The sequence below is a fragment of the Ruditapes philippinarum genome, unplaced genomic scaffold, assembly GCF_026571515.1.
Source record: "Ruditapes philippinarum isolate M1 unplaced genomic scaffold, ASM2657151v2 ctg837_1_1_1_1, whole genome shotgun sequence".
Taxonomy (NCBI): domain Eukaryota; kingdom Metazoa; phylum Mollusca; class Bivalvia; order Venerida; family Veneridae; genus Ruditapes; species Ruditapes philippinarum.
Genome location: NW_026863278.1, coordinates 181,650 through 208,769, shown reverse-complemented (window position 1 = coordinate 208,769; position 27,120 = coordinate 181,650). Strand labels below are relative to the sequence as shown.

The 27,120-nt window shown below is 32.9% G+C and overlaps 2 protein-coding genes across 5 annotated transcripts; one reads left to right on the top strand and one right to left on the bottom strand.

Annotated features, from left to right (window-relative positions):
- Positions 1-192: 192 nt before the first annotated feature.
- On the bottom strand, positions 193-16,736 carry LOC132721691 (alpha-tubulin N-acetyltransferase 1-like). Of its 4 annotated transcripts, XM_060706039.1 has the most exons (12): positions 16,504-16,736; positions 16,134-16,203; positions 15,094-15,185; positions 14,285-14,456; positions 13,215-13,362; positions 12,601-12,657; positions 10,927-10,962; positions 8,828-8,857; positions 7,606-7,799; positions 6,935-6,993; positions 4,357-4,698; positions 193-1,078 (listed from the first exon to the last, which is right to left on the bottom strand). In XM_060706039.1, the coding sequence occupies exons 1-12, from the start codon at positions 16,593-16,595 to the stop codon at positions 934-936; spliced, it is 1,437 nt and encodes a 478-aa protein (XP_060562022.1). In that variant the 5' UTR covers positions 16,596-16,736; the 3' UTR covers positions 193-933. The 4 variants fall into 4 exon arrangements, with proteins under 4 accessions (XP_060562022.1, XP_060562024.1, XP_060562025.1 ...); XM_060706041.1 differs by lacking the exon at positions 8,828-8,857; XM_060706042.1 differs by lacking the exon at positions 10,927-10,962.
- Positions 16,737-23,919: 7,183 nt separating this feature from the next.
- Positions 23,920-25,046, top strand: LOC132721683 (L-xylulose reductase-like). Its single transcript, XM_060706031.1, has one exon. It carries the CDS (start codon positions 24,028-24,030, stop codon positions 24,781-24,783), a length of 756 nt encoding a protein of 251 aa, XP_060562014.1. The 5' UTR covers positions 23,920-24,027; the 3' UTR covers positions 24,784-25,046.
- Positions 25,047-27,120: the final 2,074 nt, after the last annotated feature.

The window sequence follows — 27,120 nt, the reverse complement described above, 5'->3', positions numbered from 1 at the left end:
AATATGTCACATACAAAAAATACAACACAACAGAAAAAAACCTGTATTAACAAATGTTGCTGGTGTTATGCCAATTGTGTTATGGCTGAACATGAAGATTAAATTGTATAAGATTTATAATAAAGAGTTGTAATAGTTGTCTTTGACTCTCCGGTGTTGAACTGGTACAGATCACGCTAGCTGCTAACACCTCGTCAGACCCTATACTATTACTAGTAAAATTCACTCAAGTAAAATACAAGTTCCAGATCAAGATACATGTACTCTTGTATAATAATTACCCTATCATTCTATTGTGTTATATCAATCAATACAATTAACATTAATTTCATACTTGAAAGTATTTAATAAAACACAGCTAAAAAAAAAATCCTATTCAATTGACTCTATTACACTGAGAAGATAGGCAACCAGCTTTACTCCTCCAGTTACCATGATTTTACAATCTAATATTTACTTTGAAAATTAAAAATATGCAAGCTTGAGCTAAAAAAAAATCTTACAGAATTTTCTTACAGGAATGTGTCACATGAAATCTTTTAGAATGCACCAACATACAAAGAGAGACAACTCCTACAATTGTATCAAAGAAGTATAATTATTATCTCTCTTGACCAATTAAGTAAATCATATTTCTTGAAAAAAAAATAAAGAATGAGATTATCAAAATTGTTTTAAAATGTGACTTCTTTTTCCTTATACTGTAGTATTTTTTTTCAATATTTTAAAATACTTCATTAATATATCACAGAAATATTTGACTACTACTGATTCCTGTGTTTCATTTATCCCTTGGCTCAATTTGAAATCTTTATGCTTAATAATCAATAAGTAAATTTTCCAGTCAACTAGGATATTTTTAGCGCTTTTTATTTAATCTGTGTATATTTCGTCTAAATGTCAACCGTTTCAAACGTATGGCGTTCTTGTGTGTCACCATAGTCGAGTATGAGTATAGTTTCTTTTAGCTAGACTAAGATAATTTGGTGTTGGGTCAAGTACTGTCCAGTTGGCTGGATCCCGATGCGCCTGCCAGCCTGCATTTCCTGGTTCATCTTCACGGGTTATAAATGGGTTCCTGAAATATTGAATTTTGAATTATAACTACAAATGAATGAAATGGTAAATTTTGATTTTTTGATATTGGAAATAATTCCTTAAGTATGATTTTTTGCTAAAAATTCCTGTATTCTTACAATATTAAAAAAAAAAAAATCACACCAGATATTTTGTCAACTGAATTTACAAAGGTAGTCATCAAAAAATATATTAACCAAGTTCCTTGATGAATGTAGAACAAAGATATTGGCTGATATAGACCTGTAAAGTGAAGTGAATTCGGTAGCCAACTTTAAACATATGACCTCTCTTCAATGTAAAATAAAATACTACTTTAAAATAATATGAACTCAAACCAGCAAGGAAGTTTATAAACCATGCAAGGTACCAATTTGTGTACTTTAGCAGGAACATACAACATAAGAAATAACAAGAGGGCCATGATGGCCCTGAAGTCGCTCACCTGTATATAGGCCCCCGGAGCGGGGCCAGTTTAAACCCCAGGGCTTTTATTTGAACAAACTTGGTAGACACCCATTAGAAGATATTTCATGCTTAACATCTAAGGTCTAGCTGGTCAAGTTTTTTTCTTTACACATATAGTTAAAAACAATGACACACCTGGGGCAGGGCCAGTTTTGACCCAAGGGCTTTTATTTGAACAATCTTTGTAGACACTTACAAGAAAATGTTTCATGCTTAATATCTAAACTCTAGCTATTCGGGTTTTTTCAAAGAAGACTTTTAAGTTTTTGCTATACACATTTAAAGGAAAATCAATGTCAGCCCGGGCGGGGCCATTTTGACCCCAGGGCTTTTATTTGAACAAACTTGGTAGACATCCATTCGAAGATGGTTCATGCCAAATATCTAAGCTCTAGCTCTTTGGGTTTTTAAGAAGAAGATTTTTTTAAGTTTTTACTATATGCATATAGGGAAAATCAATGACCCCCTGGGGCGGGGCCAATTTTGACCCCAGGGCTTTTATTTGAACAAACTTAATAGACAGCCATGAAAAAACTTAATAGACACCCATTAGAAGATTTTTCATGCTAAATATCTTAGCTCTAGCTCTTTGGGTTCTTTAAAAGAGATTTTTTTAAGTTTTTACTATATGCATATAGGGAAAATCAATCCGGGGCGGGGCCAATTTTGACCCCAGGGCTTTTATTTGAACAAACTTGGTAGACACTCATTAGAAGATGTTTCATGCCAAATATCTAAGCTCTAGCTCTTTGGGTTTTTTAGAAGAAGATGTTTAAAGTTTTTTCTTTTGGTTGCCATGGCAACCAGAGTTCTGCATGGAATGGAATTCTTTGAACAATTTTGTTAAGACTTCACACAAGGAACATCCTTGTGAAGTTTCATTATGATCTGCCTTATGGTTTCAGAGGAGATGTCGTTTGAAAAGTGTGAATGGACAACGGACGACGGACGACAGACGACGGACGAAGAGTGATCCTAATAGCTCACCCTGAGCATATGCTCAGGTGAGATAAAAATGTGGTATGAAATTTAGACAAGAGGGCCATGATGGCCCTGAGTCGCTCACCAGAAACAACTGCTTTTTAGTGTTAGAATGTCAATATATTCTAATATTAAATTTGTTTTAAACAATAATTTGAAAAAATGCAATGACCTGGGGTATTAAAGCTTTAGCTTAAACCTAGCTAATCAAATTAATATGAGCAAACTTGATAAAAGACTACCTAAGAATGCTACAAAGTTTGGTGGTCATCTTTCAATTATTTCAGTAGGAAATGACGTTCGAAGGTTTTTTTCTATTTTTAGCTTTAGTTTCCCCTAAAAGGGGCCAATCAAATAAATATAAGCAAACTTGATAAAAGAGTACCCAAGAATACTACAGACAAAGTTTGGTGATCATCCATCAATTGGTTCTGAAGTAGAAGATGTTTAAAGGTTTTTCTATTTTTAGCTTTAGCGGCCCCTAAAAGGGGCCAATCAAATGAATATGAGCAAACTTGATAGAAGATTACCCAAAAATGCTACAGACAAAGTTTGGTGATTATCCATTAATTAGTTCTGTTGGAGAAGATGTTTAAACATATGTCTATTTTTAATTTTAGCGGCCCCTAAAAGGGGCTAATCAAATTAATATGAGCAAACTTAATAAAAGACAACCCAATAATGCTACAGACAAAGTTTGGTGATCATCCATCAATTAGTTCTGCAGCAATAAATGTTTAAATGTATATCTATTTTTAATTTTAGCGGCCCCTAAAAAAGGCCAATCAAAATAATATGAGCAAACTTGATAAAAGACTACCCAACAATGCTTCAGGCAAAGTTTGGTGATCATCCATCCATTAGTTCTGTAGAATAAGACATTTAAAGGTATTTCTATTTTTAGTCCTAGAGACCCCTAAAAGGGGCCAATAAAAATAATTTTAGCAAACTTGATAAAAGACCACCTAAGAATGCTACAAACAAAATCTGGTGATCATCCATCAATTAATTCTGTAGGAGAAGATGTTTAAAGGTTTTTCTATTTTTAGTTCTAGAGACCCCTAAAAGGGGCCAATCAAAATAATATTAGCACACTTGATAAAAGACCACCTAAGAATGCTACAGACAAAGTTTGGTGATCATCCATCAATTATTTCTCTAGAAATAGGCATTTAAAGGTATTTCTATTTTTAGCTTTTGCGACCCCTAAAAGGGGCCAATCAAATTAATATGAGCAAACTTGATAAAACACTACCCAAGAATGCTACAGACAAAGTTTGGTGATCATCCATCCATTAGTTCTGTAGAAGAAGATGTTTAAAGGTTTTTCTATTTTTAGCTCTGCTGACCCCTAAAAGGGGCCAATCAAATTAATATGAGCAAACTTGATAAGACACTACCCAAGAATGCTACAGACAAAGTTTGGTGATCATCCATCCATTAGTTCTGTAGAAGAAGATGTTTAAAGGTTTTTCTATTTTTAGCTCTCCTTAAAGGGGGCCAATTGGAATGACATGAGCAAATTCAAGTGTGACTGTCACAAGGATGCTACAGACCAAATTTGAAGTAAATCTGTCTAGTAGTTTCAGAGAAGAAGACGATTGTTGACGCATGACGACGGACGCCGGAGCATCCCCCTTTGATACTAAAAGCTCACCCTGAGCCTTTGGCTCTGGTGAGCTAAAAATAAAAACATAATAAATTGATTGAGGTACCTCATTTAGGAAATTAATATTCTATATATGTACTTCAGCATTTATATTTTTTTCCATTCTTTTTAGATTATTGTTTGAAAAATTCTTAAAATCAAAAAAAATTTTTTTGTCTTACCGTATTGGCTGCTCATAAGCTGTTGTGGTCTTCATGTTACCTCTACGGTCCTGATAATTATGATGCAGATTTAAATTTTTAGAGCTATATTCATCTTGAGTCATACCCCTTCTTAATAAAGGTGGATCACCGTAAGTAGAGTTTTGATTTCGGGTTTGTAATCCATTTAATAAATTCATTCCAACACTAGAAGGATTAACTTGTCCATTTAATGATTTTCCGCTAGAAGGTCGTGACCCTGATAATGAGCCAATGGGAGAGTCAGGGTGGTTAATATGTCTGCTGTAGATCTGCTTGCCCTTTGATTTCACAACTTGAGCACTTAAACTGCGAACTTCTTGCCTGAAATATGCAATATAAAAACAATCACTTAAACTGTGAATTTCTTGCCAGAAATATGCATTATAAAAACACTCACTTTAAAAACTGTAACAGTAATTGGAAAATAAGAGAGTGGATTTTCTTATTACTATAGCATGTTATAATGATTTTACAAATTCATAAATTTACAATTTAAGGAACTCCACTGAAATCTAAAAGCATATTAATAACAGACAAAGTATAGCATCTGTTTAACAACAAACCTTCCAAATGTCCACTTACTTTCTATAGATCAATTATAATATGACTAGTTAAATGCAAGAATTCTACTACCCAGCCAGATTCAAAAGAATGACAGCGAGTTTTTTTCAGTGATTCTGGATGGGAGCAAGTGTCAAACAGAAAGAGTTCTGAGAATGGGAGCAACTGACTGTGCATGGGAACAAAAAAAATGATGATGGGAGCAAGTGACTGTGGATGGGAGCAAGTGACTGTGGATGGGAACAACTTACAGTGGATGAAAACAAATAATTGATGATGGGAGCAAATAACTGTGGATGAGAGCAAGAGATTGTGGACTGGAGCAAGTAACTGTGGATGAGAACAAATAACTGTGGATGGGAGCAAATAACTGTGGGTGGGAACAAGTGACTGTGGATGGGAACAAATAACTGTAGATGGGAACAACTTACTGTGGATGAAAAATAACTGATGATGGGAGCAAATAACTGTAGACGGGAGCAAGAGATTGTGGACTGGAGCAAATAATTGTTGATGGGAGCACAAAATTGTTGATGAGAGCTAATAACTGTGGATGGGAGCAAATAACTGTTGATGGGAGCAAATTACTGTTGATGAAAAATAACTGATGATGGGAGCAAATTACTGTGGATGAGAGCAAGAGATTGTGGACTGGAGCAAGTATCTGTGGGTGGGAACAAATAACTGTGGATGGGAGCAAATAACTGTGGGTGGGAACAAGTGACTGTGGGTGGGAACAAATAACTGTAGATGGGAGCAAATAACTGTGGGTTGGAGCAAGTGACTGTGGGTGGAAGCAAGTATCTGTGGATGGGAACAAATAACTGTGGATGGGAGCAAAATAACTGTGGGTGGGAACAAGTGACTGTGGGTGGGAACAAATAACTGTAGATGGGAGCAAATAACTGTGGGTTGGAGCAAGTGACTGTGGGTGGAAGCAAGTAACTGTGATGGGAACAAATAACTGTGGGTGGGAGCAAATAACTGTGGATGGGAGCAAATAACTGTGGGTTGGAGCAAGTGACTGTGGGTGGAAGCAAGTATCTGTGGATGGGAACAAATAACTGTGGATGGGAGCAAATAACTGTGGGTGGGAGCAAATAACTGTGGATGGGAGCAAATAACTGTGGGTTGGAGCAAGTGACTGTGGGTGGAAGCAAGTGACTGTGGGTGGGAACAAATAACTGTGGGTGGGAACAAATAACTGTGGGTTGGAGCAAGTGACTGTGGGTGGAAGCAAGTGACTGTGGGTGGGAACAAATAACTGTGGGTGGGAACAAATAACTGTGGATGGGAGCAAATAACTGTGGGTTGGAGCAAGTGACTGTGGGTGGAAGCAAGTGACTGTGGGTGGGAACAAATAACTGTGGGTGGGAACAAATAACTGTGGATGGGAACAACTTACTGTTGATGAAAAATAACTGATAATGAGAGCAAATAACTGTGGATGGGAGCAAGAGATTGTGGACTGGAGCAAGTAACTGTGGGTGGGAACAAATAACTGTTGATGAGAGCTTATAACTGTGGATGGGAGCAAATAACTGTTGATGGGAGCAAATTACTGTGGATGAGAGCAAGAGATTGTGGACTGGAGCAAGTATCTGTGGGTGGGAACAAATAACTGTGGATGGGAGCAAATAACGTGGGTGGGAACAAATAACTGTGGATGGGAGCAAATAACGTGGGTGGGAGCAAGTGACTGTGGATGGGAGCAAATATCTGTTGACGGGAGCAAATATCTGTGGATGGGAGCAAATAACTGTGGATGAAAGCAAGTAACTTTGGATGGGAGCAAATAAGTGTGAATGAAAGCAAATAAGTGTGTATGAAAGCAAATAACTGTGGATGGGAGCAAGTGGTTGTGAATGAAAATAAGTGACTGTAGATGGGAGTAAGTCACAATAAATGAGACCATAAATGTTTAACATGTATATACATTGTATTGATTGTTATCAAACAACTGAAATAAAAACAACACAATTTTTTATCAACTTACTCATCAGCACCATTTGTGTTAGAAATGGGACGAAGTTGACCATTCCTCTGGTAGTCCAGCTGAAATATAGCATATAAATGACAATAATGTGATCTTGTCAGATTTTGATGATACTTATGTTCATAATAAATATGATTGGAAAAAAAATGTTTTAATGTCAATTATTATAGTTAATTTTACAAAAAAGTAATACTTGTAAATTATATAATAAAAGAATAAATAACTGAGGAAAAAAATGTCTGGTTAAAAAAAATTTACTTCAAGGTTCACATGAAACTGAACAATATTTTATCATGAAATGTGACCTAGACAGGTTTAGAATACACTTTGTGTGAATTTAGGTACATGCTAATTAATGGTTTCAACTGGAAACACATTGGTGCTTTTAAATTCCAATAATGGTAGCCAATATATATAAATTTACTCTTTGTTTGTTTTTGCATTTTAGGCCCCAACTGGGTAACATGTTCAATAGTCCAGTTATAGAATGTTCAATGGCCCAGAGGGTTGATGTCATCCCCCACATACATTACAATTATATATAAATAATATTTTAGCAATTTCCATTCTAGAAGATCAAACATATAACTGTTGGATTCATCATCAAACATTTTCACTATTCAACATGAAATATAATGTGTGATAATATCCTAACTATAACGCATATTTACCACGTCAGATCTTGGTGAGGCCATCACACTTAAACTTCGACCTTTACCAGAGGAACCTGATGGAGGTCGACTGCCAAGGCTACCGAACTGATTGCTGGTTCCCTGTCCCGAGCCCTGAAATGTTGGAGGCAATGGGGGACGGCTATAACCATTGTATGTGTTCTGCCGGGGGAAAGCTTCGTCTAACATTTGCTCTGAAAAAGATAAAGAAAAACAATTTATAGGAATTTCATATCATCATAGATAAACAAATATTGAAATATTACTCATAAAACAACTTGTTTTCGGGTATTTATTCTAAATATTAATGTAAAAATATCTTAAAATGTATACAATCAACATTTCATGGATTCTGAAATCTGAGTCAAATCACACATTTATACATGATTGGAATCTTTACTCAATATTGCATGATCAAAACAATATTTCAAACAGGACAAAAAACAATATCAAACAGGACAAAGAATTCCTTCACCCACACTTGTTAACTCATGTACTTTACATTTAAAATTCTTTAAATTTCTTTTTTCAAAAACACAAAAATCACCATATGCCATCAAACTACTACATTTTATACCTCTTTAAGTCTATCAGTGAATTTTCACCTTGCGTAAAAAGCAACCTCAACATAAATTCAATACAAAACCCAATAATACCTCTGAATGCTCACTTAAAACAAACTATCACCATGCATATCATAGGAAAACTTAACCCACTGTGTATCAAGTCTGCATCAATTCAACATAAAACAGCCCTTGTGTAAAATATTACACAACACAAATTCAACATAAAACAGCCCTTGTGTAAAATATTACACAACACAAATTCAACATTAAACAGCCCTTGTGTAAAATATTACACAACACAAATTCAACATAAAACAGCCCTTGTGTAAAATATTACACAACACAAATTCAACATAAAACAGCCCTTGTGTAATATATAACACAACATAAATTCAACATAAAACAGGAAACAGCCCTTGTGTAATATATAACTCAACATAAATTCAACATAAAACAGGAAACAGTCCTTGTGTAATATATAACACAACATAAATTCAACATAAAACAGCCCTTGTGTAATATATAACACAACATAAATTCAACATAAAACAGGAAACAGCCCTTGTGTTATAACTCAACACAAATTCAACATTAACATGTAACTGGTCTGAGATTTCAACATGAACTGGGTATAAAACAATTACACAAATTCTTACCTCCATATTTCATGTAACCAAGCAACGGATCTTAAATTTGTGATAAAACATTGGTTTTCATTACCAAGGAAACTTTACATTTTCTTAAATTTTCTATTTTTAGATAATTTATCTCATTCAGTCATGACACTTAGTCACAGTGTTATTCTATTAATTTGTTTCATATTTTTGATTTTCATATTGCATTTTATCACACACCCGTGCCATTTTTGCGACTCCGTAAAAATGGTATTGCACGGCCGTGCATATATTTTGACGTGACGTCATTAGCGTTATACAAACATAGTGTAAAGACGCGCTGAATGTTAGCGTTATACTATATGCGCGTCAGTGAAAATGAACTCTTATTTCACTTTAAACGGTCTTTATTTTGGGTATGTGATAAATAGAATATCAAATTCGTGTAAGTTCATTATTGAATTTATTGCACTCGTTGAATAAAATAATATTATGCTCGCCAGAGGCTCGCAGAATATAATTTTATTCAACTCATGCAATAAATTCAGTATTGAACTTACACTCATTCAATATCCTCTATATATTTTGAAAATTATATGTGTTTGTTAAAATAATTATTTCTATATATACATGTGTACATAATTATTCTATTGTATAAATCAGTACTGCACAGACAATTTATTTTATTTTAAAATGTTTCTTCTACATGCCACATGTGGCGTTTATTAACATAGACATCTGTTTGGTACATAATTACTTTGTTTCCTTTGTCAAACGTGTTTTGATAACCTGTGTTGGTTTGAGATCTTTTAATTCATATCAATTTTTTTTTCAAATAAATAAATTAGCTAAACGCGCCCGCCAAAAGTTATTCATACAATAAATGAAGTTTTATGCACGCAAAATGTTGTATCCATTAAAATTCTAATTACTAATTCAATACTTTGGCAAGATTAATCTCAGATACTAATGATTCATTGAATTATTGATCTACCTGAGTCACCAGGCTAGAATATCCAAACCTGCAAGATGAATCTATGTTAAGATTAAAAATACTGAACATCTGTAACACTAGTCATGTTTTTCCCATCTAATCATAGTGTACAAAAAACAATTTGTACCGCTATAGCTTCAGGCTGCAGTACTGTTCACAATGGAGTGATCAACACACTATGGTTATTGTTGGTATACAAAATACACAAAGTTCAAACTGTAATTGTTGGTATACACTAAGTTGTAACTCAGTATAAGTTTGAACTTTGTGAGGATTAGATGGGGGGCCGAGTTCCAGACTGTATCTCTTTTTATAGATATGAATTTATTTCTTGGAACAGACCATAGACTCTAAAAACAGAGTATACATTAGTCTTCCACATCTAAGAAGTATAATGTGTATCATCATATTAGACAGTACTGGAAATTGACTGTGCACTATCCTTAGGAGATTGCCAGCTTTAATAATATCTTAATCTATAGCAATAACTGCATTGTCACATTTGTATACAGGGTTCATACAGACATCCAATGCCAAAATTCAAGGACTTTTTAAGCACTATTTAAGCACGTTTGTCCCATTTTTCAAGCACATTTGTTACACATACATCGATACAATCTTCAATGTAAGAAGTATAGTTTATTTGCCATTTTATGTTGAATGCACATTTTCTGGCAATAATTTTAAGGATTTTATAGAACAAAAAAGGGCGCATCAAATACAGATTAGTTCAAAACAACTATAATTTGTCCTGACTTACTGTTATGTTGAGCAAACATTTCATTGATTTTGATCCTTAATTGGATCATTCTTTTGATTTTGTTTACTGTTGATTTTTATTGACACTATGTCATTCAATCATTTTCAAGCATATTTCCAGCAAATTTAAGCACTTTTTAAGCACTTTTCAAGACAGTAAGCAAATTCAAGGACTTTTAAGCACTTTTTTACATTTTCAAGCACTTTTACAGAAAGGGACTCAAATTTAAGCACTTTTTAAGACTGTACGAACCTTGGTATACCAAAAAAGACCAACTAAAACTACACCCCCTTTTTACTATCTAAACAAACATACATGTATTTAATATGACAAACAATTTTAAGAAATATCAAGCATGTAATTGTGCTCTTGTGTTTGTTTTCTTACCCTGGCCAGCATTTGATGCTGGGTCTGATGCATTCACTAAATTAGTGAAGAACAATACTTATTTGTCATAATGAAATAAATATGAACAAATTTCTAGATACAAATGAGATAAAAAGAAAACCAAATAAATAGGAAAATTCCTGAGAGATTATGATCAAGCAAAAGACATTTCAATTTCCAATTGTAACAATTTTTATATAAATTCATGAAGATCTATTTGATACTTTATAACAAATACAGCACGAAAATTGTAATCTATGAAACAAAAATGAGGTAGATAAGCAAAAACAATTTATGCAAAATTGAATGACGGCTATAAAATATATATATATGACCATCACAAAAATAACTGATATTGGCAGACATACAACATGCATAATATAATTGGTGCAGCACAACATTAACTGGTCTTAGGACAAAATTTTCCATGTAAAACAGTTAATCTTAGGACAAAACTTTCCATGTAAAACAGTTAATCTTAGGACAAAACTTTCCATGTAAACAGTTTATCTTAGGACAAAAATTTCCATGTAAAACAGTTAATCTTAGGACAAAACTTTCCATGTAAAACAGTTAATCTTAGGACAAAACTTTCCATGTAAACAGTTTATCTTAGGACAAAAATTTCCATGTAAAACAGTTAATCTTAGGACAAAAATTTCCATGTAAAACAGTTAAATAATAATAACAAAAAATTTAACTCGAAACGCACACTCATCTAATTATCATCTGTCTACCATCAAGGAATAGAAAGCTTTTTTTCTAAAAACTTTGAGGAAAACATTTATTTAAAGCAAAAACAATTAAATGTAATAATTTTGATCTAGGTTTAAAAAATAGAAAAATAAATCACATTCATTTTTCTGTTTGTTAAAAAAAATCTAGGATGCCTGCTCTATTTAAAAAAAAAATCAATGGATATTTTTCTAACAAGAGCACTAAAAATGAATGTTTTTATCCCCCTTTCAGAAATATTCAGTATTTTTCAAAATGAAAGACTGAGGGAATCATGTCTATGTAAGTGTGTGTATGAAAAATCACCATTATAGGTAACTGACCAGATTACATTATATCATATTCAATACTCACTCATAATGGCTGCAGCAGATAGAAAATACACATTACATCTATAATTATTAAGCAGTGTAAAATATATTGATGTGCAGAATTTGAAAAATAAGTAACAGATAAACCATTGCTGATTTAATGAATTGCATACATATACTGACATGATTATCATAACTGTTGAAAAAACATTTACAAATGTACTGGTAAGTCCACAAGAAACATTGTTACAACAAATCATTCCTCCATAATGAGTCATGCCATCATAGTATCATGCTTCCATGTACATGTGTACCTTATACATCATATAATAATAATATGAGCTGCGCCATGACAAAACCAACATAGTGTGTTTGCGACCAGCAAGGATCCAGATCTGCCTGCACAATCTGATCAGGATCCATGCTGTTCGCTTACAAACCCTATTACTAGTAGAGAAACTGACAGTGAACAGCATGGACCCTGATCAGACTTCACGGATGCGCAGGCTGGTCTGGATCCATGCTGTTTGCAAACGCATTATGTTGCTTTTGTCATGGCGCGGCTCATTTTACTATTATGTTATAAAAGATGGAGCTTATCATTACTTATATCAACGACATGACCTACCTCTGTGCCGACTTGGATGAACTGGAGGTCTACCATTTCTTTTACTTACACTTGTATCTAAAAATAGAACAATAATTGATAAATAAAAAAGTATGGATCACATATCTATTTATGAATAATAAATGTACATGTACAGCTTCTAAATTTTATACAATGCAATACACATTTGATACTTGTAATATTAAGACTTAAATCTATTCATCTCACTCAATATCCTCTATTTATCTCATTCAATATCCTCTATTTATCTCATTCAATATCCTCTACTTATCTCATTCAATATCCTCAATTTATCTCCCTCAATATCCTCTATTTATCTCACTCAATATTCTCTATTTATCTCACTCAATATCCTCTATTTATCTCATTCAATATCCTCCATATATCTCACCTGTTCTATTGCTGAAGAACCCCTCGAACACAACAAAATTATTGACTTGCGGTATTTCTAATTCAATATCCTCTATTTATCTCATTCAATATCCTCTACTTATCTCATTCAATATCCTCAATTTATCTCATTCAATATCCTCTATTTATCTCACTCAATATCCTCTATTTATCTCACTCAATATCCTCTATTTATCTCATTCAATATCCTCTATATATCTCACCTGTTCTATTGCTGAAGAACCCCTCGAACACAACAAAATTATTGACTTGCGGTATTTCTGCACGTAGATTATAATGTTTGTTTAGAAACTGACTAAACTTAAATGAAGGTTTGTCTATAGCCAGATGACATGCTTTCACTCCCATATCCTGAAATAATGAACAAATCGTTATAATCAGAATATTTTTGAAGTACTGGTTCTTTAATTTTACAGGTCAAAGATGAACGATGCAAGATTATGTACTAGTGGATTTCAACAAGCTCAAACTATTTTGTTCTTTATTACTTATTAACTTAAAAAATGAAAACACATTCCACATAATGTAAAAGAAAACTAGAACTGTGTCCAAAGGACACGCATGCCACCACTGTGCAGATGTGCTCGTAAACAAGAGCATGGACATCTGTCTGTAAGATTTTTATGTGGAACTTTTTATTAAAATCTGCCATCCACTTTAAGAGGAGTTGCGTTCACAAAATTTCTATATAGTATATAGTGAAAAAATAAACAAAGGGCCATAATTCTTTTAAATTTGGTCGCAGCAAAAATTCCTTCCTTTACTACCATCTACACATTAAGGTTGTTGATCCCTGGAAGTTTAAGCAAAATCTGCCATCCGGTTTAAGAGGAGTTGCGTTCACAAGATTTCGGGACGTACAGACAGACGTACGGACGGACAGAGGTAGGAACAAGTGCAACGCTATATGCTCCCCACTTTGTGGGGGCATAAAAAGCTTAATATTATATAATATAACAGGGAAAATAATCACTAGCCAAACTAGCTCAAGAAATATCCAAAGTCAATACTCAAATCAAAGCTTATAAACATGTCATTGTATAAATCTACCTGCATGCAGTGACTGAGTCTTGCTACCAGTGTAGACCAAGAACAAATCTGTTACGTCTGATCATGACCTGCACTGTTCACTATTCGCTCAGTACATATTTTAAAATTTTCTTTAAAAAATGATGAAAGGGTTAGTCTTGATTGCAAGATTGGTAAGTCCAATTAAACTATCATGTATGGAAAAAGGCTTTAATGAGTATACAAGTGATACAGAATGACTTACCGCTAACATGTAATCAAACAACTTGCGGCCACATCCCATTCGTTGTCTTGACTCGTGAACATAGAAGTCAAGGACACACAATGGTTCCATCTCGTTAACATGTCCATGATTTGTATAAACAAATAATTTCTTATGACCTATCTTTAATATTCCTATAACTGTTCCACGTCCCCTGAAATGAAAATACGCAGTTTTACATTATTTATCAGTTGCTCTTAAATCTTGACAAAAATGAAGTTTACTACATGTTTTACACTTGCTTCTTTTACTTTATTTCAATGCCCGAGGCCACAATGGCTTTTTTGATACCGCAAGTATAAGAACTTTATTGTGTGAAAAAACACCATAAGTGGCTTCCTATGCATAGGTATGCACATGTAACTTTATAGAACACTCATTGTTATAATATGCCTGTATCCACTATCCAATGGAAAATTTCAATCATGCCTTGCTTATTATGTATTATGATTGAAATTCAATGAGCAAATATCAAATGTTGAACAAATTTAAAGGTAATATTAAAAACCCACTACAATAAGGAAGTTCCTGTTTAGAATTTTAACATTCTCTGTATATTTCATATTGAGGCATAAATGGTTAAAAGCTTGGGACCAGGGCATCTTCAAAAAATTTAACCAAAATTCAATGATCATGCAATAAAGTATTGATAATGCTCATAACCAATCTAAATAACTAAACATTCATTTCTGTTATTGTTTGTTGTTTGTCATTGTTGCTATTGTTACTCTACTGTCTATATGTTGACTTAAAGAAAAATGTAGAAGTTAAAAGGTAATGATTTCACTTACCCATGCCCTGAGGCATCTTTCATAACATACAGTATATGGTCTGAGAGTTGTAATTTCCTTCCAGTCGTTATTATAGTATACAATCCTTGAGCCTGAAAGAAAAATTATATAGCATTAGAATCTGAAACATATGTTTTTATATATACCCAACTAATTCTGAAAAGAATACAAAATTGTAAACAACTTGCAAATATTATGATACAGTTAAGCATATGCTATGTTATATAACTGTGGTAGTGTTTTATGACTGTGGTAGTGTAAGGTATTCAGCGTACTTGTTTTAACACAGCGTGACACTGCCACATCAGACAAAGAAAAAATGTTTAAAAAAGCGGGCTTAAAAAGTTTTGGAAGCCAGAAACATCATTGTGGAAGCTTTATGACAGAGGACATTCACTAGTCAGTCACTGTGATAATTATCTCAGAAAAGTTGCTACGATTTATATCACAGACATACGCCATGATCAATGTATATGTATTCGTGTTTGGACCAAAAATTAAAAGTACTTTTCTATCAGTCACAGTGACATTTCTCATGAAAAGTCACCTTAAATCAGAATTTGTCAACAAGATTTAATTTCACACCTCTCTCTTCTAAATGAACTGATCCTAGAGACAAGTAATTGACAGGTGCTACACATAATTTGGTGCACTATTAGTGTCAATCATCAGTAAAGGGCGGTCTTATCAAGACTTTTAAAGACTTTGCCGATGTGGGTAATTGACAAACTGCTAGTTAAATGTAGATGGATTCATTTATGCAGACAGTTGTTGACAGCTCTTGTGTATTACTAAACTATCTGGGGAAATCTATCTGATATCAACATCTTAGAATAACCAACTTGCATATAATTGCATAAATTATGATAAAATTGAATCTTTTTCGCTGCAAATAAGTTCCAAATTTCTATTTTCAAACTGAAAAATCTTCTATGCGATGGTTGGCTAATTTCAATGAAAATCCTGGACGTAAACGGATATCATGGCATGTATAGTTATTCATGTCAGTGCCTGAGAATTTTTCAGGTTTGTAAAATTACCTTTGAGGATGCTTCTCCCATTCTGTCAATAACAAGCAGTAATTGTGACCGCAACTCATTTTGGCTGTATCTGAAAGATAACGAATAGTTGTAATTCTCTTGATCAGTTTATGTTTGTTCTGAGATAAAAAGTTTTCCAGGCAAGTACCAAAACCATTATCAAAACCATAAGAGCTAGAGCCCATGAGGCACAAAAATGATTATATTTAGTTCTCGTAAAACAGCTTGTGACCAATGGTTTACGGTGTATTGCAAAAATCAGCAATAATTTTATACATTAAATTCATACAACAATTTATACTCTAAGTCAAACAGATCTAATTTTCTACAAAACAGGCAATTTTTACTAAAATTATCATGATTATTTTACCCCTCTGCATTCCTTCTAGCTGGTGTTATGTTGCAGTCTAACTTTGTGATCGAGTCGGCAAGTAGGTTATTTACGTTGAAACTAAACTCCATTTTGTGAAATATTAATATTTAGCACCATTTCGGCTGTATAATTTATGATAAACAGGGTCAAACATGTCAAATTTTGTCTAAATCTCCATGTTTGACTTCTCCAAGCAAACAAACCAGTTTCGCAGTGAATGGACACGTTTTGTTATGGACGAATAGCGGAATTGTCGCTTTCGTCCTCAGCTTTATACTTTCACGTTGTATCTATATTGATATTTTAACTTTTAATGTTTGTAGATTACAATTGACAATTGATGACATGGATGAATTGTGAACTACTAAATTATTTTTGTAGTTAGTAAAACGACTAAGTCGTAACATAAAAGTAAACAACAAGCTCATTTCAATTAAATATATATTTCTGATACCGTATATAATACACTGTACATAGTTTTTAAAGAAAGAATGAATAGATCTGGGACATAGTATAACGTTATACTATGCCCCAGAATAAATATAAATATTTATTCCTTAAACAAAAATTAATTATTACAATTGAAAGCTTTAAAGGCCTATTATGCGCAAGAGAATGTTTTTTATTTCTCAAAAGCCCTTTATAAATGTTTCCAAAACGTTTCTCATTGATTAGTTACCTGAACCATTTTTTCATCTGTTCCGTTTTGGCAGTAAGAACAGTTATAGTAACTTAGTTTTGTGTATGGACGCCAAAATACTACTTAGATTTTGCTAATTTTGTGAGAAATAATTTCACATTTAGGACTCCTTTCTTCAGGTAACATAAACATGTAACACATGCTCTTAAACCTGAAAATAAATTTTTTAAAACTCATGTTTCCCCTTTTTAAGAAGCAAAAAAAAAAATTACTGCTGCTCAGACATGGTGCACCTTTAACGCACGCACGCAGCCCCATCCCCACAAAAAAAAAACCAGCCAGAAAGAAACAAACTACCCTCCTCTCTCAAAGTAAAATAAAATAAATAAATAAATAAATAAATAAATAAATAAATAAATAAATAAATAAATAAATAAATAAATAAATAAAATAAAAAGAGAAAAGAAGAAGAAAAAAGTAAAAAACAACAACACACACAACAACAACAACAACAAAGAAAGAAAGAAAACACAGGCAAACTCACAGTCACAGAGAAAACGTATCACACATAATGTGTGTTTTACAGACACTTAAACATCATAAAATTATCACTATTACAATTAATAAATTGAAAACATGTGCTGGAATGAAAATAAAGTGGACCAGTGTCAGAGTAAATATAGAGTTGATGTTCATTTTAAACTAAATTTTTGTTACATAGTTTGGGTGCTTTAAATATACTTTCCAAAATGAGCGATATAATATCCTGTACCAAGTAACACAATACTTACTGTGTGCATACAGACATTGCCCCTGGTATACCTTATGATTACAACGGCAATGTTTGTTAAGTCTTCAGTTTTGACATTTAAAAAGGCAATTTATAGTACCCTTGAGAATAGCAGGGGCTTTGTCTTTCTTCTTGATTTCTCATTTCCAAATTTATTACTGTATATCTTTTTTTTTATAAATTTGAACCTATTGCCTGAAACAATACATTAATCCCAAACACTTATCATAATTTCATGCTCTACAACTCTTGTTTAAATTAGAATACTCTTCTTTAGAAACAACATTAAGCGACATCATTGTGACGTCATGGCGTCATGTACATCCTTCGTAACGTCATCAGTATTTTATCTGTTTGAATGCATATCACGGGGGTGGAAACCAATATGAATCTCAAAATTAAGCATCGGTAAAAAATATATGTGAATTTCGCTGCTCCAGATGTGTGAAGGAGATATGTGAAGAAGAAGATAGGTCAATCACAGGTTAAGTTTTCAACATTTTACACATTGATATGAAATTCAAAGCTTTTTTTAAAAAAAAGACAATCGAAATGTGATTTTCCCTCCTGGCTTTCCTATATATTAAACCCATTTTTGTTGGGATTTTTATTCTGTTTTCGTCGAGATATTCTTTTCGTCGTGAGTACTGTAAATCTATGCAATGAATTGAAGCTCAGATGGAATTTTGACTAGCAATTCCTTTATTTTGAGGCAATCTCAATACATGTTTCAATAAGGGTTTGTTTGAATGTTAAGCATCGTTTGGTTGTAAGATTTTTTTTAAAAACTGTATTTGGAGTCCGCTTAGCGACAATTCTTAAATTCATACGCAATGCATATTTTGGGCATACCAGAACCCATGACCAGAGACATATAAATACATAACGTCTCTGCCATGACGGAAAATATGATAAACAAGATCTAAAAAAAAGCTTTGCATTTCATATAAATGTTTTAAACGTCGAAAACTTACCCTGTGATTGCCCTGTTTTCTCCTTAAGTTCACATCTGGAGCAGCGGAAATTCACATATATTTTTGACCGATGCTCTATATTAAGATCAATATAAGATGGTTCCAGGCCCACGCATATTGTGAAGTCATAATAAAAAGTAAATTATGCATGCAATGGTACTGGCGCGTAGCATCTGGTGTTGGTGTTAACAGGTCGTGTCTTCTCTGGTGAACGTTAAATTCAAAACAGCATTATTGATACACACTTTCAATAATTGAGTAAAATGATTGACATCTTTGCAATCGAGCGTGACCTCTCATTTATGATTTGATTTCAGATCTTTATCAGTCATTTGACTCTGTTTTAATTAAATATTTAACACGAACGAAACGGATCAGTGACAATTTGACTATAGTTTGTATTGATTTTTAAGCATCCGACACTTTGAAGCAGATGCTGTATGGGAGAAGTTCTTTGTATTACATTATTATCACTAAATTTTTTTTTTAAAAAATCAGCTTTTTACGTATAATATATGGAAGTATATAAAATATACATAACATACATAAAAATATATGTGAATTTCCGCTGCTATACATGTATATGGGAAATCCATTCTTGTGTTTAGTTGGAGACTTTGATCCAACATGTACAAATACGCAAATGAAATAAACACCTTTGATGTTTACGGGTAGTGGGGCTAAGGGTGGAGCGGAAAAAAAAGCGGCGGGCGTTTGCTACCTAAGCGTCTTTATCCCTTGCTCCTTTATGACCAAACTCTTTTGTATTTTTTAACATCACTGTTAGTTCTGTAATGACTATCCAGATGATTCCAATGACATTTTTAATGAATTTTTGTAATGGGTTGTTCGGATGGATATTACACAAATCTCACATAAAAAGATGACAATTAATTGCTCATGATAACTTATTGCTCATTATAAGCTTATAGATGTTGATATAGCCATTGATGTGGTAATGATTGAAACAAGACATTAAATGTTGATCTACCCAAGAGACATTAGATTCAAAATGGCATCAGACATGCATCAGATATATATTGATCCAGATAGTATGAAAGAATTGATTTTCAGTCGGGGAATTGTAACATAGCATGTAACTCATTCACTAGTGTCGGCATTTTCTTATAAATGTTTGTTCAAAACCGTGTCAAAACATCACTGAAGGCAATCAAAGTATAACAAACATAACATTTATAGGATAAATGAACTAAAATGCTGTTAAGGAGCAGGACTGTGCATTCTCAATTTAATGTAATAGTTGTTGTATTCATTTTTCTGTCTATGTGTTACATAATTATTCGGTTTAATGATAATGATTATATTGTTAACGATGTTTTCTGTAATGCTAACACGGAATGCCTTGAGTATTATAATGGACAACAAACTGTTCAGGAATGTACGTATCTACGCAAGAACTGGACTTTACTCGTTACTGTGAACAACGGCTTTTTTGACATGTTCTTGAACTGGCGTTGGTATTTCAAGAAACTAAATATATCTAACCCTTTGTATGTGATCGCAGAAGATGCTGTTGTGTTTAAGAGACTTGTTGAACTAAAAGATAATGCTATTAATGTCATGAGAAGTGAAATTATATCTATAAACAAATCCGTTGAATACGATTCTTCTTTGTATAACAAAATGGTGTCGGCCCGACCAACTTACATTTTGTGGTTTCTGAGAAGAGGAGTCAACTTGATTTATGCAGATATTGACAGTGTTTGGTTAAAAAATCCCTTGTTTCATTTAGAGGGAGACTTTGATATGTTGGGTCAGTTGGATTCCAAACATAATCTTTGTACGGGCTTTTTAGCCATTCTCAATAGCCAAACTACAAATGAAGTGATTCGAAAATGGAAAGACGCATTGAGCGAAAAGGAGGTTGTGAACCAACCAACGTTTAATTGGGTTGTTAGGAAATCATCTGTAAACATAAAGTCATTAGATAGCACAATGTTTCCGTCAGGAAAACTATATTTTGAGGAGTTTTCTAAAGCGGAACGCTCACGAGTTGTAATAGTGCATAACAATTGGATTGCTGGGCACGATAAAAAAGTGGAACGATTTAAGAACATGTCGTTGTGGGCTCAAGAAACTGTAAACTAAAGTCCGATGAGTTTTTAAATGCTATTGCAGCATGTGGTGATTTTGACATATTAACTACATTTCACTCACTCCTACAAAATTACTATTATTTTCTTCATTGTTTTAGCTTCGTCTACACTTCTATTCTAAGCTTTGTAGCCGTAGTGCTATTGTACATACTTCATGCCTCACTACCAGAAAGGGCGGATGTATCCTCATTAAGCACGCACGCACGAACGCACGCTTCATTCATGTTTTTTTACCGATGTTTCATGTTATTTTATTTTGATAATTAGTATTTTGCTGATATTCATACTATCACTCCGTCTTGAAAGTTTTTAAAGTATTAAAACTTTTTAATTACATGTATTGTGCCCCTGTCTTGTTTTGTCAAGTTCTAATGAAGTTACATTAAATAGTTTCTTGTATACATCACATGACTGTTATATATAGATGGTGAATTCTAAAATCAATGTTTCTCGAGGCATTCAATAATTCTATGTCAAAAATCCGTTAATTGTAGAATTTATGAGATGCAATTGTCACGGGTATAAAGTCACGTACGAACGATTTCACGTCCCCAGGTTATTCTCAACAGTGTATGGAAAATTTATAAAATTAGGTCAAAGAACAGTAAAAGCAACGAATATATCAGAAATAACAGTTCTAAGCATTTAGTTTCTACATTTCTTAAATACTACAATGCATTTCCAATTCGTATTAATGTTTTATTGCATAGAATTATTATTGATATTGATGATTATTCTTTATAATGTGGGTATTTGTAAAGTACAATATATTAACAAAGTAAGCTTTTAAAAAAAGTTTGAAGTTGCTCGCTCTGTTCTTTTTTATTGACTGTTGTCTCTAGCTTGTTGGTAATTTCACAACATCAAATTATAGTTGTACGCTAAGAATAATGAATAATAGAAAATGAGAGAACATATAAAGTACTATTGAACGACTGTATCTAACTAAAACGTTTAGCCTTTGACCTACTTTTTCGTCCTATGAGGAGGCTTTAATTTGAAAAAATTATATACTTTCTGTTTCTCATTAAAACGAGAATAAAGAACAACAAGGCAAAGGCAACGTTCACAGGACATTAACTGTCTTCTTAATAAAGCGTTCATTTAAACGTCGCTTCCATCGGATAAATACCACACGCACATATTAGCAGTGCATTTCAACGAAAACAATACAATCCAACTTGAGTGTAAGATCATCAATGTACTGTATATCTGTTTGGCACATCAAAGACAATATCAAAGAAAAAATACGTATTCAGGATAAATGTAAATTCTAAGGTATGACTGTAATATTTATATATTTTATTTGGATGAGTAACTAGAACACAAGCTAAACAAGACCCGAAGGATAGTTTAAAATTAAATATTTTATCATTTGTGTTGCATCCAAGTACAAATTCACACACTACTCATATCTACAACAATAACAATAACGATATTTGATATTAAAGGCGGTGTAGACTTGCTTACTACAATTTCAAGTGAACTTGTAAAAAAGCGGCAATAGAGGAAGATGTCATTTACCACACCGAGTATTTAGATAATGCCACCTCGAAATGATAGTGGCCAACACAGGAGAGTAAATTTGAGCCTGAATTTTTTTTATATTTTTACGGTTATATGCAATCTTCATCTTTATAGATACTTAATAAGTAGCCTTATTTGCTTATTATTTCCATTTCTGTTGTTTCCACTTAATCAATGCCGTTCATAAGAAATCGTTGGTTTACTATTTTTTCTTAAGCTTAAGGTCATTTTCATGTCTATATACTTTATTTGAGAATGAGTTGTATTGTAACAAACACCAGCCACGCCGAAATATCTGTAGAACTTGTGTATATACATATACATGTATATGCTATTTTAAAAAAGAAACTGGACTTTTAACATTAAAGCGAGATGGTAAAAATCGATTCGGATAATGTAATCACATTCTTGATAAACACAAAAAAAATAACTGTAAACGCTGTCTCAATTATTAAGATATTTCTTTTATTTCTATAAGAAACTTGGCCTTTTTATCATAGTTTCTGTCTTTATGAAGCCAGACAATATACGATGTATAATATCATTGTTATAATAATTTTTGAAAAGTGTTCGTTGTGTAGCATAGACTTTTCTTCAATTTACCAATTTACTCTTCCTCAAAATTTAGGTACTGTAGTGTTATATTTTATTCATGATATAATATAGCAATTGAAACTTCATATTTAGCGGTATAATATTTATACTTATTGTCACTTTTATTAATACGAGTAACACAGAAAAGACTGGGACATTTAGTCTGAACTAATTCCTTGAGTCCTACGATCCAATGAAGTGTCCTTATTTTTGTTGATATGGTTGTAATGTGTTGCATTGTATGGACAGTTCAGTCAATACAAATATTCATTCAATAACATGATTCATGTTAACAATAACTATGAGTACATGTATACTAATTGAATACTTGTGAAATACCGGTAAGTGTATAAGAAATATTGATTGCGACGCAATAAATAACCTGATAAAGAATGACAACTCTTGTGACAGTATGCCTCTATGTATTTCTCATGTAAAACTCCGTTTATTCGAATATCTTTGAAATCATCAATGATGTATGCACGGTAGACAGTCTCTACATAACCATGACTTCTACTTTTTTCATGATGATGAGCATAAAATACAAGCACTAAACTTATTTTAGCGTTAGTGACTTCTTAAAGTTAAAAATAACGACTCGTGTCTGATTAATATTCATCTTAAAAAGCCGTATACAAGTTTTGCTATGATGGCAAACCACTTTTAAACCTTAGTTATAGACATTGCAAACCATCTTAATTAACTAGAGTTGGTTTAACAACCTAATACTGAAATCGGTTTATTGACAACAAACACAATCTAAGTGTAAAATATAATCGTCACGGTACAGTGTGTACCAAATTAACATATTTATATGTCCTTGAATAGAGATTTTTGTTCGGTTTTGTATTAAAAACAAAACTTTTCGTTTTCTGCAAGATGTCATTTGATTTTAGTGGAAAGAAAGTGTTAGTTACAGGGGCCGGAAAAGGAATAGGTCGCGCCGTTGCTGAAAAATTAAGCCAATGCGGATGTAAAGTTTATGTTTTGAGTAGGACAAAATCTGACCTTGACTCGTTAGTGGATGATAATCAAAACATAACTTCAATAGTTGCGGACTTATGTGAATGGGAAGAAACGAAGACAAAGTTAGAAAAGCTAGAAGTGTTAGACGGTTTAGTCAATAATGCCGGTATAAGTGGACATGAGTACGCCGCCGTTGATTGTCCCAGGGAATACATCTATAAAGTTCTGGATACAAATCTTATGAGTGCAATAAATTGTTCCCAAATTGTTGCAAAGAAAATGATTGAAGCAAAAGTTAAAGGTTCAATTGTAAATGTTTCAAGTATTGGAAGTGTTGGTGCATTTCCAAAAGGATTGCCATACCACATGTCAAAGGCTGCACTGGATATGGTTTCGAAACAATTTGCGTTGGAATTGGGTCCACATGGTATACGTGTAAACTCTGTGAATCCATCACTTGTGATGACACCGATGATTCGAGAAGTTATCGACAAAGGAATTCATGTGGATGAAATTATAACTTCTAGATCATCAATAAGTCGATTGTTAGAACTGCATGAAATAGTTAACCCCATCCTGTACCTCTTGAGTGACCTTTCTACAATGGTAACTGGACAAGCGCATGTGGTTGATGGTGGGTGTTTGTCAAACATAACTACAAAAGCGTAGTCATTGAAAGAAATGTGCAACTGATGCGATATAACTGATATATACATTGTCTTTACCTTAATTTAAAATAAAAATAATTAGATTTCATAAAGTCGTTGAATAAGCATTATGCTTCAGTGCTTGAACTATATGCTGCAGTCGCCAATTCAATGAAGTACACACCAATATGTTCCTTATTTTTGTTGATATGCTAGCAATGTGTTTCATGGTATGGATTGCTTAGTCAATACAACCATTTACTGAATAAAATGAATAATATTTACTAAACCTATGAGTATACTAAATGCATACAAAGTCGAAATCCCAGTCAATAATCTGATAAACGAAAACTCTTGTAACAGTATGGATCTAATGTAACTCTCATATATAATGAAGTGTCACGCTAGGGTAAGTACAAAGGTTAGCTCAATAAATAGAGCGTTGGCCTGTGAATCAGTTACTTGCAAAAGTGAAGGCAACTTATACTGGTGAACTGCTTGACAACCTACCCAGGAACGATGTGGTGGCTAAAGTATGCTCTGGTAAATTCAAAGTGATTTATTGTCGCAATCTGGAGGGTAAAATACCAACACTTCCATCACCACTCCATTGACAGGTTAACTTAAACATTTTCAGTTTTGCCATTTTTGGCCTTCTTAAGGGATTCTATCTTTTTTACTTTTGTTTCTTCTAATAAATAACCGAAAACTTGAAGATGAATTGATTAGTAAATAAACACAAAGATACTGTCTGTGGCATTTAAAATATATTTTAGTACTACTTGCATCATTACGCACATAGCATTAATTTGAAGTCGTTATATGTTAAAAAGGTCACTAAATAGAGGAAGAATATTAAGCGGATATTTTTTTATTTTCAAAAAAAAAACCCAACAAAAAAAAAAAAAAAAAAAAAACAACAACAACAAAAAAACAACCTTTTTATCTAATTTTACAACAAAGAAAAACTATAATTGTTGTTCATGAAAAACTGAAGTCGTCGCAAGATATAAAAGAAAAAGAAAAAAATTCAAACAAACAAACAAAATAACAAAGTAATATCGAAATATTATTTTATTTGATTAAAAAATACAACTGGTTTCATCGGTGTTTATCGGCTATTTAACACAGATATTTCTGATCTTGTATTTCGAGTCTGTATGTTTTCGGCAAGATGAGTTTTGATATCAATACAATTAAACATTAAACTATCCGGAAAGTATTGTATAACATTGGAATCGTTAATCAAATTGAATCAGGTTTAATAATATGAAACAAAGTACAATAGAAAATGTATTTCTAGTTGAGGGCTTTTGTTAATTTTTCGTTTCGAACAAGATTGTCTCACACATAGAACGAAATTTTAATGCTTTCTTAATATTTTTGGATGAATATTTACCAATAATATCAAAAGCAAGACTGATAATTATTATCTGTACTCTTCAGAATAATTACAAGCATTCTGACAAATTCTTTAAAGCTGTAAACACAGAGCTGACATTGTGATACATTTTTATGATTTATTCAATCAGTCAATAATTATTTATTTGTCAATTAGGTTATGTATTCATCTATCTACCCTAAATATGAGTATGCTTCTAGAAATATGGTAAATATTGATTTCTGAATTGCTGTTTTCTGTAAACTGATATTGCTATATGTTTACCTACCTACCTACCTACATATACCTACGTAGGTAGGTAGGTAGGTACCTATTTAACTCCGGCTATTATAAAACAAAATAAGGGGTCTCACCAACGCATTTTTTACAAGTGGAGATTACTTTCGTTGCTGATTTTCTTATTACGCTTTTCTATTTCGCACCATCGGACGACAACTGTCGCGTAGATGTAAAATTGTTAAACAAGAAAAATAATAAACAAATGATCGACATTATTATTTAAGACTTTCAATAGTTAAAACTTACGTGTCAGACTGGATTGCATTCTGTTTTAAATTAGTGTTCGATTAATCATTCTTCAAACCCTACCATGCCAGTTTAAAATGACTTCATTCTGGTGCCTTTATGAATGAGTTGCATACTTTGAATGACTTCAATATGCTACTTACGAATTGGCGAAGAGTTTCCTTAAATACAAAAATAAATAACTGGTATTGATATTAAAAACCTGTAGCGTTAGTGTATGTGAGGTGTATTTCGAATAATTACTGTATGTGTAGAAATATTCGCGGGCTTCAAATTTTCGCGATCTTCGCGGTGACATTCGATCCGCGAATTCATGTTTAGCGCGAATATTTCTACACCAATAATTTCTTAATAGTCATATTTTCGCGCTTCTATAGAACAATGTATATCAGTGTGTGATATGCTTTCACACTTTTTATTTAAATCTTTACT

What these genes read in the sequence shown, in the direction of transcription:
- LOC132721691 (XM_060706039.1), bottom strand. Translation starts at nt 16,595, where the DNA reads ATGGAGTTTAGTTTCAACGTAAATAACCTACTTGCCGACTCGATCACA. An exon ending in TGGGAGAAGCATCCTCAAAG is followed by an intron (nt 15,186 to 16,133) that starts GTAATTTTACAA and finishes TTTTTCTTTCAG; the next exon opens with GCTCAAGGATTGTATACTAT. An exon ending in AAAGATGCCTCAGGGCATGG is followed by an intron (nt 14,457 to 15,093) that starts GTAAGTGAAATC and finishes TTTTCATTTCAG; the next exon opens with GGGACGTGGAACAGTTATAG.
- LOC132721683 (XM_060706031.1), top strand. Translation starts at nt 24,028, where the DNA reads ATGTCATTTGATTTTAGTGGAAAGAAAGTGTTAGTTACAGGGGCCGGA.